Consider the following 12,164-nt stretch of genomic DNA (forward strand, 5'->3'; position numbering starts at 1 on the left):
CGAACTGAACCGGCGAGCGTCGACCAAGAAACTGAAACTGAAACGCCGGCCGTCGGCGTGCGAGGCAGCGCAGCAGCAGCGGCGCAGCAGAGGAGCGGCAGCGGAGGAGCAGCGGCGATATGGAAACGCTGCCGGCATCGTCGTCGCGTCAGTTGGTGCGCAGGCGCACTGGCCGCGATGCGATGACCTCAAGGATCCAGCGGTGCAGAAGTCCCGCCTCCACCTCCGCCGCTGCCCACGCGCCCAAGCGGAGTCGGCTTCCACCCCCCTCCCCCGGAAGCATCGCAGTGGTGCGGCCCACCGGCAGTACGGCCACCACCACCCGGATGCGGAGGGATCGGGAGTCCCAACGGGAGCCACCCATGAAGCCACCGCCGCAGATACTGTCCACCAAGGTAAAATAATTGAATAAAAAAAGTGAAACATCTGACTGTTGATTTCAAAATTCTATACTTAATATTTAATAATCAAGGGAAAATATTTAAATTGAGTACAAAATATTTGGATTTACTACGTTTTTTTATTAGTGTAGGATTACCTACCGCATTCTTCATAGTTCTAAAGAAAAAAGCCATTTGTGCTTAAATTGAATCTTTTTCAGGATATTTTAAGTTAAGATAACTACTACTATCTTCTCGTCTAAACTTGAAAACTCAAGGGGTTATTGTATCCCTAGTAGTTTTAAAAATTAAACAACCAAATCTTAATTTAAATGATTTTTAGGATATTTTACCACAAACAAGAGAAAATCACTACCTTTTCTTCATACTTTAGCATTTGGTGCTTAATTCAAATCATTTTTATTATAAAATATATATTTTTACAGTTAAGTCGTGTTTTTTTTTTAAGCAATCAGGATACCATTCAGATAGTATTTACCTTTATCTAAACTTTTTCAAAGCTAACTACTATTTTGTATTAATTTCAGTCAATTAATTATCATAATATCAGCCGAAATATGTCACTAATCTGTCATATAAAAATATTTTGTTTCCATTCTGTATTTATCTTCTTCTTTGAAATTTTGTACAAAATGTTTTATCTTATAATTTTTGACAAATGCTAAGGAATTGTATACTTCGAACTTAAAAACCACAACATAATCATCTTCAACTGGTTACTAATCTTTTATGGATGACTATGATTATATGACTTGTATACTAACATTACTAATGTTTTCTTTATTTACTGTTACTAAGTGGGATTTAGTTTGTTGTTAAATAGGTTGTATTGATACCAAGGATTTTCTATACTTAGAATTGTGGAATGTGCTGTTAGGAATATTTATAAAATTATTTGCAATATTTCCAGGCCCTTGGCTGCTCCAATCCCTATCTGGATGATCAGCGGCGATCTGTGACCCAGCGGAGCCGGCGAATGGAGGTCAAGACCCCGAATCGGCAGCGCCCCATCCCAGTGGCCTTTGGTGGGCAGTACCGCTGTGCCGGTGTGCCGCAGCCACCGCCCGCTTATCGATCACCTGCTCCGCCACCCAATGGCTCCAAAATCCGGCAGCGTTTGCGCTCCGTCCGCGCCAAGGTCGACTCGTATCTGTGTCCCCACCTCTCCGCCCCATCACCGCCCACCCAGCCAGCAGCTCGACGACCTTGTCGCCCTGTGAAGAACAATTCCATAAAAGAGGCCCATGAGCAGCTGGAGCTACTACTCACTCGTATCGAACGAGCCAGCGATTTTCAGACACCCCCACCCCCACCACCACCGCCTGCCGTCCACTCGAAGAGACGTGGGCAGGCCAAGGTCGCGAAGGGGGCGCGCCGCCAGATGGCGCAACATCCGCCAGTGCCAGCCGGTTCGCCAATTCTCAGTGCACGGCCAGGCAGCACCACCATGTCCCAAACTTACCCGAGGATCGATTGCGCAGAGAATCGGAGTGCTGGATCAGAGGAGGATCACCTGCCCCATGTCGTACCGCTCGTCCAGAATCCGCAGCATCTGCCGCCGGCGAAGCGGGATGCACTGCTGCAGCTTCTTCAGCGGGCCGAGCAGCACGATAAGGGCGTTGTGGACTTTGTGGCCAGCGCCACCGGAGATCCCTCCCGGGACACTATGCTCATGCTGCTCCAGATGCTGTGAGTATATGTAATCTAAAGATCTTTTATTTTGGTGTTCTACATTTTGTACTAAAAATTTTAAAAACTAATTCTATTTAAAAGAGGGTTTTAAATGCGGAAAAAATATTTAAAATATTATTGTTTAGGATTAAAACGAAATTATATATAAAATGAAATGAACCAAATTTAAATAGGCTTGCTTGTAGAAGTGCAAAAATGTAATTTAAAATCAATATCAATGCTGTTTACTTTTTTAAGATGCCGTTTTCGGTTACGGTTATAAAAATGATTCGGTTATTCCGGTTAAAACGGTACGATGGTTACGGTTTCGCTTGGCTACCCTGGTGGCAGCAATAGCTAAAAATAATAATCAAATAATGTTTCTCCAGATGCTGTAAGTGCCGCATACAGTTGAGGCACAAATAGTGGCATAAATTTGTGGTTGTTTTAAAATTTGTATTGCTCAAAATAGCCCACTAAAATAAGGGGGAAAAATAATCAGAAAACTACAGTTTAAAAGTTATCTGATATTTTTAATAGTTCAAATTATATAGTTTAAATTATATAAATTATAAATATAATTTATTAATTTCTAATTAAGCTTGTACTTTATAAATTATAAGTTTTCATTAAAAAGCCTTTTTAAGTATAAAAGTATATTGCAAATTATAGATATGGCAAAAGAAAATTTAATATTAATATTATACGTTATAACGTTATATGAGGGCCTAAAAACGAATATCAATATTAAAGTATTAATTGATTTTTTAATTTAAGATTGATGGGACATTCTTATTATTTTGTATAACAATTTAAATATTTGTTCGATTATTATTACTATTATTACGATTATATTTTTATTATATTAAAATACGATTTGTATGAGCATTTAAATAATTAATTTACTGAATTGTAAGGAAACAGTAATCCTTAGTGACTGTGATTTGCAGTGCTATTTTTTTTAACACCGCTGTTGGCGAAACAGCGACGTTGGGGCGCTGCGACTGCGCCGCGGCAGAGGCGACGGCAACACCGAAATGATGTCATCGCCTGCCGTCAGCTGAGAGAGTGTGGGGGAGACAGGGAGAGTGAGCGAGAGTGGGAGAGTGGGAGTCAGCTGGCAATGCTCCTCCGCTGACGCCATTGTCGCTGCCGGCGTCGCTGCCGCTGCTCTGCTTGCGTGGAGTTACTGTTACTCATACTCATTCAGATTAACCGGCGTCTAGAGCAATAACAACAACAACCACAAAAATAGCGAGAACAACTATAACAGGAGCAACAACAACAACAAGGGCCACTGGTTGTTTTGGTTTTTGTTTTCCTTTGTTGTTGGTGCTAAAACCCTCTCTTTTTCGCACTCTCTCGTTTTGACCCTTTTTTTTGGCTGCAGGTTAGAGTTTATTCGACAGTTTGAATACCCTAGAAGAAATAACAAAACACGCTTAATTGAACCATTCATATATAAGCTTATTTTTTAAACCTTTTATTGAGTTAATTTTACCTGAGTTTTGGTGACTTTAAGATGAAAAATTTTTATATTTTCTCAATTTTAGAATTTGTTTTTCTTTTATTTAATTTGTTAATTAACCAACCGCCAAAAAACCAAAAAAATAATTGGCCAGAAATGGTTTTTAATCTCAACAAAGTTAGAAAATTATTCCAAAATGTGACTTTAAATGTTAAATAAAAGAGAACGGGTCGCGTCCATCAAAAATATTGAAGGCTAGAATACATTTACATCATTACATTACATTACATAACATTAAGTTTTCTAAAATTTTGACTAGACATTTTTTTCTAAAATATAACACTAAAAAAACAACACTGAATTGTTCAAAGTTTCATATATTGATATGCAAACGTTTAAAATACTTCTTATTCATTTTTTAGGCTGGCTGTCTTTCAATAAGTTTTTTTTGTTATTCTCCCGCTTATAAATTTTGTGGCAATCAAAAAAACGTCATAAACTTAAAATTGGCTACACTTTTTATAAGCATAATGGACACTACTAAATCATTAAAAAATTAAAAAGAATTGATGGCATTCTCCCAGCGGCTAATATTTACAAATTAAACAAACTGTATGTAAAATTAGTTAATACTATTCAAGTTACTAATCATTATTATTATATAATAAGCTACAATGTTATGTGGGCAATATGCTATCATGGGCCGTAAACATGCTTTATAGCTTTATCAAGACTAGGAAACCCCCTCATATAATTAGCAAATCCCCCAACTTTTGAATTTAAAGTGTCAGAGCTAGATGCGAACATTAATTACAATTTAATTATAATAATTTTGTTATAAGAACTATACGCTTTTGCATTTTAATGATGTGAATTTAACAGTACTTTAAATGGCACATTAAATTTGTATTTAATATGTTATTTACCCGCTGAAGTTTTATCTGCCGTAGAGGCTTATTTGTATCTAACTGTTAAGATAGTCAAAGTCGGTGACTAATGGCAAGTTCAGGGTCGCTTCGCCGAGCACTCCCTCTGATATTTGGATTATTGGCTTTATATGGTTCTGGTTTTTGGGTCATTAGTGGCTCCGCTAATGTCTCATGTCTCGCACTTTTTTGTTATTTAGTGTGCAAATTTGGCAGTTGTTGTATTTTTTGATTTTTTTTGCATTTTGGTCTTTGCTGATATGAAGAACGCACGTAATCAAATACTACGATCGCCGGGCGCTAATCGACAACTGTTTGCAGTTAGAATTTGCGTTATATGGTCGTATGTATATAGTGTGTGCATATACTGTGTTGGCCATTTATATATATATATATATATATATATATGTTTACCTAACCAAACTCCGGCAATCGTCCGATTTTGGTGAGCCTATAAATAGCGGTGGGCTAAGGTGAGGGGGGCGCTCTGCCACCTTAACCTTTTTGGCCTCTCAATATCACTTATATGTAAATCCCAAACCCTTTGTTTTCTCCACTCTGGATTTTTCTAGCCGAGTTGGTTGTAGTGATGCGCTTTATTTGTTTGATCAATAAATTTGAGTTTGCCATTTAGCGAACGCCTCGCCCCCTCTCGCTCGCACTCCAGTACCGCATTCGCCATCTCTTTCGGCCAGAGGGTTGCCTCATCGGGCGGTGTTTATTAATTAATTCTTCTACGGTTTTTGGCTTCTCCATTTCCAAGTTTGATTGTGTCATATTATTTACGTGCGCTATCACTGCGATTGGAAGGGGGTTTCCAAAAAATATATATATATATATATGGGGAGGGGGAGTGGGTGGCCGTGGGGGCACAACCTTAACCCCAGTGACCCAGGCTATGAATAAAGGAACAAATGAGTGAATGAATAGCGTAATCGTACTCTAACCGACCAATCGGTTACTTTGATTATGGCATGGCTTTTAAAATATATTTTTTGATATTTATTTTTATAAATTTGCCTTGGAATCTTTGCTTTTGTAATTTATCATAAGTAAATAAAATTTCAAACTCAACTTTCGATATTAAGAATTTTTCTTTTTTATTAAATGTTCACTTCACATAAATATTTTTAAACTTACTAAAGAGTTAACGTATATCAAAAGATAAATTATGATATTAAATAAATGCCTTATAAAATGTTTTTATTGTATTCCATTTGGGAGGTATGTATTTCAGATATTACTAAATTAACTATTTCATGCCCACTGTTGCCTACAGTCAACATTTTCATTGTATTTTGTTTTAATCCGGACATGAAAGGCTTAAAATACAACTCAGTAATCAGCTTTTTGGGAAACTTTACTTAATTGCCAATGATTTAAAGTGAATATAAACTGGTAAATGTTCGCATTGAGAGGGTATTTAAAACTGGGCTTGTGCCACTGCGATTTAGTTGAATTTTCCTATTTTTGGCATTGGCCTTGAGGCCTCTGCTTTCCACTATCACTGCTGGAAAGGAAATGGAGTGGGTGGCTGGGAGGCTTGGGGCTAGGGACTTCGTGCGAGGGCGTCGTGTGCAGTTCCCGGAGGGGTAAGAAAACTTGCGTGACGGCGGCCCATATGAAAGCTAATGCCAACGGCTCCCCTGCCACCCCATTCTCGGATATAAACGCCAGGCTGATGCAATAACTCAACTTTATCTATACGGCGGATAAAAGTATATCTCGGATACGCGTGTTATTTAGAGCCATTTCCAATATGGCTCGTTTAAGTCATAAACAACAATATAAAATTATTATTTACTCTAACATTAAAATGAATAAACATAATCATTTTAACATATCCTATCATAAATGCATAGGTTCTAAACGGTATTCTTTCTCTAAATTTAAATACAACCTTACCACAAGTAAACAACTAAATTGGCCTAAAAATTATTTTAACATATTGAAAAATTCAAAAACTATGTTAAAGTTACTAAAGATTTTGTTAAAAGACAAGTATCAAAAATCTCGCTAATAGTTTTATAAAAAGACAAGCATCGAAATAAGCAATTGCTTTCCTGTAAAACTATACTTTAACATATTACAAAAGTAATTTTTTAAAAAGATTTAAGAATATCTCAAATAAATAATTTTTATAAAATCATTACAAATTTTCAATAAAGTTTTTAATTTATTGTTCACTTTTTGAAAACCCTTTTGCTTGCTTTCCTGTAAAAAAAAACTTTGACATAGCTAAAAACGATTGAGCGTATACTTAAAAATAATTTTAAATGTTTTAAATCATTTTTGAAAATAAAGAAATTTTTATAAAGTCCTTAACTCATTTTCAAGGAGCATATCTGATTTATTGTTCAACTTTTCGTAGACCCCTAAGCCCGAACGACTCCCCGTATGCGGAGAAGTTTTGGGAGGGACATCGATACCTGAAGGAGCGCCAGAAGCTGCATCAGACATTGCGACCCGGCGACGAGCGCTTCAAGGAGGTGAAGGTCCTGCACAGTCCCGACGGCGAGGTCTTCCTCTCACGCACCCTGGAGGAGGAGCTGAAGGACGAGAAGCAGGTACTGGACTATATAGGGGCACAGCTGCGAGGGCAGGGTCCTCCCGGCGGTCGGCATCCGCTGAGCAAGCGCCAGGAGCAGGCGATGCGGGAGCGGGAGGAGCTGGAGCGGTACAAGCAGCAGGTGACCAGCTGCCGGGAGCAGCGACGCCAGGAGCAGGCCCGAATAATCGTTCAGAAGGGATCGTGGGGCGGTGGTGCAGATACCCCAACGGAAAAGACTTCAATCCGAGAAATCCCCTCCAAAAATCCACCTTCGCCCAGATCCACTGATCCCTTGAAGCAGCTCCTTCAAGATCGAGACCGCTTCCAGGCCAACTGCCGGCAAAGCTGCTTTTACAACAACTCACAGAGCTCGGCGCCCTGGAAAATATATGCCAAGTAAGAATATACCAATAGGTATTGGCTGAACACAAATAAACCTGAACATAAAATCATGCCTAAATAGAGCTTAATTAGAATGCTTTACTCTCTGTAGTAGTAGTGGATATAAATTTATTTATGCATATTTATCTAATCTTTATTATTTTAAATCCAAATTGTTAATGTTGTCGTTGTATTTATATGTTCAGATGCGGTAAAAATAATATTAGTTTTTTAGCTTATGGAAATATCGATCAAAAATAGTTTAATAGTTTATAAGTTTTAATAGTTTATAAACTAAATTGGGTAAATATAGAAATCCACACTTTTCATAGGTATAATACTTTTAAATATTTTAAAAAAAGATTGATCAAAAACATATTTTTAAATTTTAATAACAAAATTTCTATTAATAGATATTAAACAAATTTTTTTTACAAAACAAAGTGCAGATGAAGGACAAAACATTTAAAATATTAAAAAATCATTTACTACCGTCTATTGAAAAGTTGATTTTAAGGAATTATTATAAGTTTTCGATTTTCTTGAAAAGCTAAAACAATATCAAAGGGTTTTTAAGTCTCATTTTGTTAATTGGTTAGTGAGCATTATGATAAATTAAAAGAAAAGTTGCCTTATACCTTAAAGAATATTTTGTTTTGATTTTTTTTATATTTTTCGACTACTATTTTTTCGAACGCAGCTGCACATTTAAATGTATTTACACTACCTACCTACACTAATGTGCACTTCTTTTTACAGAGTGGCCAGTAAGCTCAGCTCCCAGCTAATAGATAGCTTGGATGCCGAATTCCATCGCTGCGTGGCAAATTATATCACGGACTTTGTAGGCAACAAATTAACTTAATAGATGCAATTTATCAGATTTTACAAAACTGATTATTTTTACGATTTACTAATCCTGTTTTACAAAAATTGCAAGTGTAGTACAAATTGAAGGATCTACAAAATTGTATAGAAAAAAGAGTTAATAAAAAATTATTGTATGTAAAACCAGCAAGTATTTATTATTATTTATTTCTGCGCATCCCAAAAGTAGGCAAACATTTATATACAATTTTTTCGTTTTTGTTGTAAACTGGTAGAGCAAAGGGACTTAAAAAAAATTCCTTGGATTTTCTTTAATAAACTACTGTTTATACTAAACAATAAAAAACAATTTTTAGAATGGGACTATTTTTCTTTGTTCAAATAGTTTAAGATGGCTTAAACTCGCCTTAAGCAAAATAGTTGAATAGAAAACATTTATAATTATTGTGCTTTATAAACCTTGTCGTTGAAAAAATATAAATAAAAGAGGTGTTAACTTATTTGGTTGTTCAACAGCTAGACAAATGTGCCTTAATTGCACCCCTTGGCAAACCGACTTTACACAAAACCACATTTATTTGCTTTTCGAGTTCTGTGAAAAGTTACTCTCATTTAATTGTTCTCCAAAAATTAAATTCATCAATTTATACAGGGTGGACGATGGCGCTTAGCAACTAACTATGTTTAGGTTACTACCGAACTAGACTAAACTAGGCGTAGGGTTCGTACTTAAGCCGACTTGCTGCCTAACTTGGGTACTTCGTGTCAAGTTGGAGCAGAGTGCGTGTGTGTGTGGCGTGATGTCAACAGTGGCTAGTCAAAGTTAAGTCAGATCCTTCATGGTTAAACTACGTGCTAGGCTTAATCGCTAGACTACAACTAAGGCGATGTGTGAGGGGAGCTGTCTGTATTCTGTGTCTCTGTGTCTCTGTATCTCTGTATCTCTGGCAATGTGTGGGAGTTAAAAAAAAAGTACAATAAATAGGTTGGTCCATTCTTCTGTTCATCCACAGGCCTCTGGCGGCGTTGGAGGTCCTGGTGGATGGGCAAACTCATCTCAGAGCAGGTTGGAGCAACTCGCTTCCGCGGCGGCACAGTTTGTGGAGCGGGGCAGGAACTGGATGTGCTGCCAGGTGGCATTGAAGCTGAAATAATGTGGTACGTGAGTTTTGAGGAATCGCAGAATGACAGACGCAACTGCTTACAGATAACTCTCGGGCAGCTGGCTCTCCACATGCGGCTTGATCCTGGCATAGTCCTTGTCCGCAATGGTGGTGCTGCAGTGCTGCTGCATGTAGGCCAGCGTAAACAGCTCGTTCTCGTTGAAGGACCTCAGGCCCGGCACCCTCAGACGCCTGGTCAGTCCCAGGGCCTCGTAGGTGTTGACCTGATCGATTCCCGATCCCTGGATGGCACTGCCCGCATCGATGGCACCCACAAAGCTGCTCAACGCCCTGGCCGCCGTTCGGGCTGCACTCAGTGTCACATGGAAGCTCTTCAGCGCACTGCTCGATAGATCGTTCAGCTCGTGGACCAATCGAGGCGGCTGTCCCGCCGCCAGGCAATTCACATCCGGCTGGGCATACCGGATCTCCGGTACGGCATCGCTAATGTCCGAACTCTGCGTGTTGAACTGCAGCAGGAATGTGGAGAAGTTGTCGATCAGGGTCTCCAATATATCAGTGCCTATGCGGGCAAAGTTCACAGCTCTGCACGAAATGGAAAAGGAGAAACAATCATTAGAAAGATACAGCTTTGGGTTTGTTATATCAACTTAAGCAGCAACTAAAATGTATAGATTACCATATACAATTAAACTACCTCTTAAAAGTGGCTTTTCTTTGTTTTTAGGCAATTTCTACTTTTACTCCTTTACGTGGTGTGTTCAAATTAAACGAAGCTAAGCCCTTTAAATAAATTGCATTTATTTGATTTTTTATTTATACCTATGCAACACTTTATAAGGTTGGTCCATTGGAAGGGTATTTTTAATTCAAAGCTTAAATTAGTATTTTAAAGTCAATTCGAAACATTTATTAATTTTGATTCACATCGCACAATCTATATTTTTAATAATTTCCTTTTTAAATATAAATCATTGCTTTAAATTTCGCGTAGGTCTGCCTCTTAGTAAGTATATATATATATAGGGCTATATAAAATATAAATTGTTTTAATTTAGATACGAATCCGTTAATACATACTTGAGATTTAACAACTTTATATTTTTTCATACGTACACAGGATACCGATAGTCATAGTAATTCGAACTGATCAACACTCTAGAGACGAGCAGCATATTCAGTTTATTGGAGTAGGCGATGGCCTCTGGATTGTCCCTTGTGTACATCTCGGAAACAATGCTGCCAAACAGAGCGGGATGGATGGATGGATGGATGGATGGATCGAGGAGAAAGTGTTAGAAAGTTTTCGGATCAGCAGGTGGCTCGTTGCGCAAGACTTACACATCCAGCATGTTCAGCGTGCCCAGCTTTTTCTCCATCCGCGTGCGACGGAATGTCCAAATCGACTCCAGATGCTCCACGAAATACAGATTGTTCAGCATCAGTTCGGTGTAGTATTGCTTGAGATAGTTGGGCTGCTCCAGGACCTCATCGGGTATGCCAAACTGCAGCCGCATCTCGTTGAGTTTCTTCTGGATGAACTGCCTGGCCGCCGGCTCCAGCCATTTGGCCTGGTCCAGGGAATCCTTCAGCTGATTCCGCAGACTGTAGAACATCAGCCGGAGCAGCTCCTCGTTGCCCTGCGTCTTGTTCAATCCCCTGCTCTTCGAGGTCGCCGTTTCGAACTGCTGCCTGGGTGGCTGCTGCTGCAGTGCATCCACAGCGAAGGGCAGCCAATCACGCACCACCTTGCTGCAGATGAGCCACCTGGGATAGCTGGCGGTGCGTCCATACACGGCATGATCGAAATTCTCCGCCAGGGTGCGATACTCCTTGGACAAATGCGGCAGCATTTGACGGGCCAGAGACCAAATGATAAAGTTGTTAATTGGTCTATAAATATAAGATTTAATTAACAAGTTCGAAAATGTTCTCATCAAACTGATTTTATAAACTCCATATATCCATATGTAAACTGGTTAATTAATTAAGCAAAGTATTATACAAATTATTATTTATTCTACTACTTTTAGTTTATTAAAAAAACAAAAAAATTAAAAATACATATAAATTTAATTGTAATTTAATCCCAATCTCAATAGCATAGACAAAATTCTAAAAATACTCTCAACAATATTTTAAATCCTTGCACATATAAATATTTAGTTAATAAGCTTAAGACCTTTTAGCTATAGCTTGTATTAGTTTGCCAGTAATTTTACATTGGAGTCGAACAGAATATAAAATTCATAAAAAATAATAATATAAATAATTATTAAATTATTGTTGAAACCAAAGAATATACAATTTCATTTTCTTTAGTTAAAGTAAAAATCAGTTGATTTATTTAAAACGACTTCAAAAAGCCAGTTTCCCTTGTATATTTGTAAAAAATAAATTGTATTTAACTTACTTTTTATCCGAGGTCGAAAGTAAAACAGATAGAGCATTCATAACCTCTACATCGCGTACCAAAACCTCGGTGTCTTCAGTAATTTTGGTTTTTGGAAAAATGGCCTGCAGCGACTCCATGATGGGCAACTAAAAGAATAATAATTTCCAAACAAATTGCAATGAAATTGGTCCAGTATCTAGAACCAAATCCACTTACAGAAGGTGCTTTAGTCTTCAGATCGGCCAGACGCATTAGTTTATTCAGCTGACGATCTCCGCTGGCCTTGGCATCCCCAATGTGGTTCACAATACGACGTTCGTAGTGGAAAATGTCATCGGCAAACAGATCAGCCTCCCGGGAAACGATTCCTAAAATTGTAAATTAAATATTCATAGTAACAAATTCAAAGGTTTTTTGTT

At 38.2% G+C, this 12,164-nt stretch overlaps 2 protein-coding genes across 5 annotated transcripts in view; one reads left to right on the plus strand and one right to left on the minus strand.

Moving 5' to 3' along the window:
- Positions 1-110: 110 nt before the first annotated feature.
- Positions 111-8,471, plus strand: LOC128264780 (phosphatase and actin regulator 4). The gene is made up of 4 exons (XM_053000444.1): positions 111-395; positions 1,312-2,090; positions 6,838-7,413; positions 8,158-8,471. Exons 1-4 carry the CDS (start codon positions 120-122, stop codon positions 8,261-8,263), a joined length of 1,737 nt encoding a protein of 578 aa, XP_052856404.1. The 5' UTR covers positions 111-119; the 3' UTR covers positions 8,264-8,471.
- Positions 8,472-8,799: 328 nt separating this feature from the next.
- The window catches only part of LOC128264776 (protein gone early), a 31,696-nt gene continuing 28,331 nt past the window's right edge, over positions 8,800-12,164 (minus strand). For 3 of the 4 annotated variants that reach the window (XM_053000439.1, XM_053000436.1, XM_053000437.1), the window contains exons 6-11: positions 11,962-12,113; positions 11,764-11,891; positions 10,692-11,243; positions 10,467-10,589; positions 9,432-9,935; positions 8,800-9,371 (exon numbers count right to left, since the gene is read on the minus strand). In XM_053000439.1, coding sequence (XP_052856399.1) covers positions 9,284-9,371; positions 9,432-9,935; positions 10,467-10,589; positions 10,692-11,243; positions 11,764-11,891; positions 11,962-12,113 — 1,547 coding nt within the window. In that variant the 3' untranslated portion in view covers positions 8,800-9,283. Of the gene's footprint in view, positions 9,372-9,431; positions 9,936-10,466; positions 10,590-10,691; positions 11,244-11,763; positions 11,892-11,961; positions 12,114-12,164 lie in introns of those variants that run through there. The other variant, XR_008268766.1, reaches the window with a different exon arrangement.

This window comes from Drosophila gunungcola, unplaced genomic scaffold (assembly GCF_025200985.1).
Source record: "Drosophila gunungcola strain Sukarami unplaced genomic scaffold, Dgunungcola_SK_2 000078F, whole genome shotgun sequence".
NCBI classification, from domain to species: domain Eukaryota; kingdom Metazoa; phylum Arthropoda; class Insecta; order Diptera; family Drosophilidae; genus Drosophila; species Drosophila gunungcola.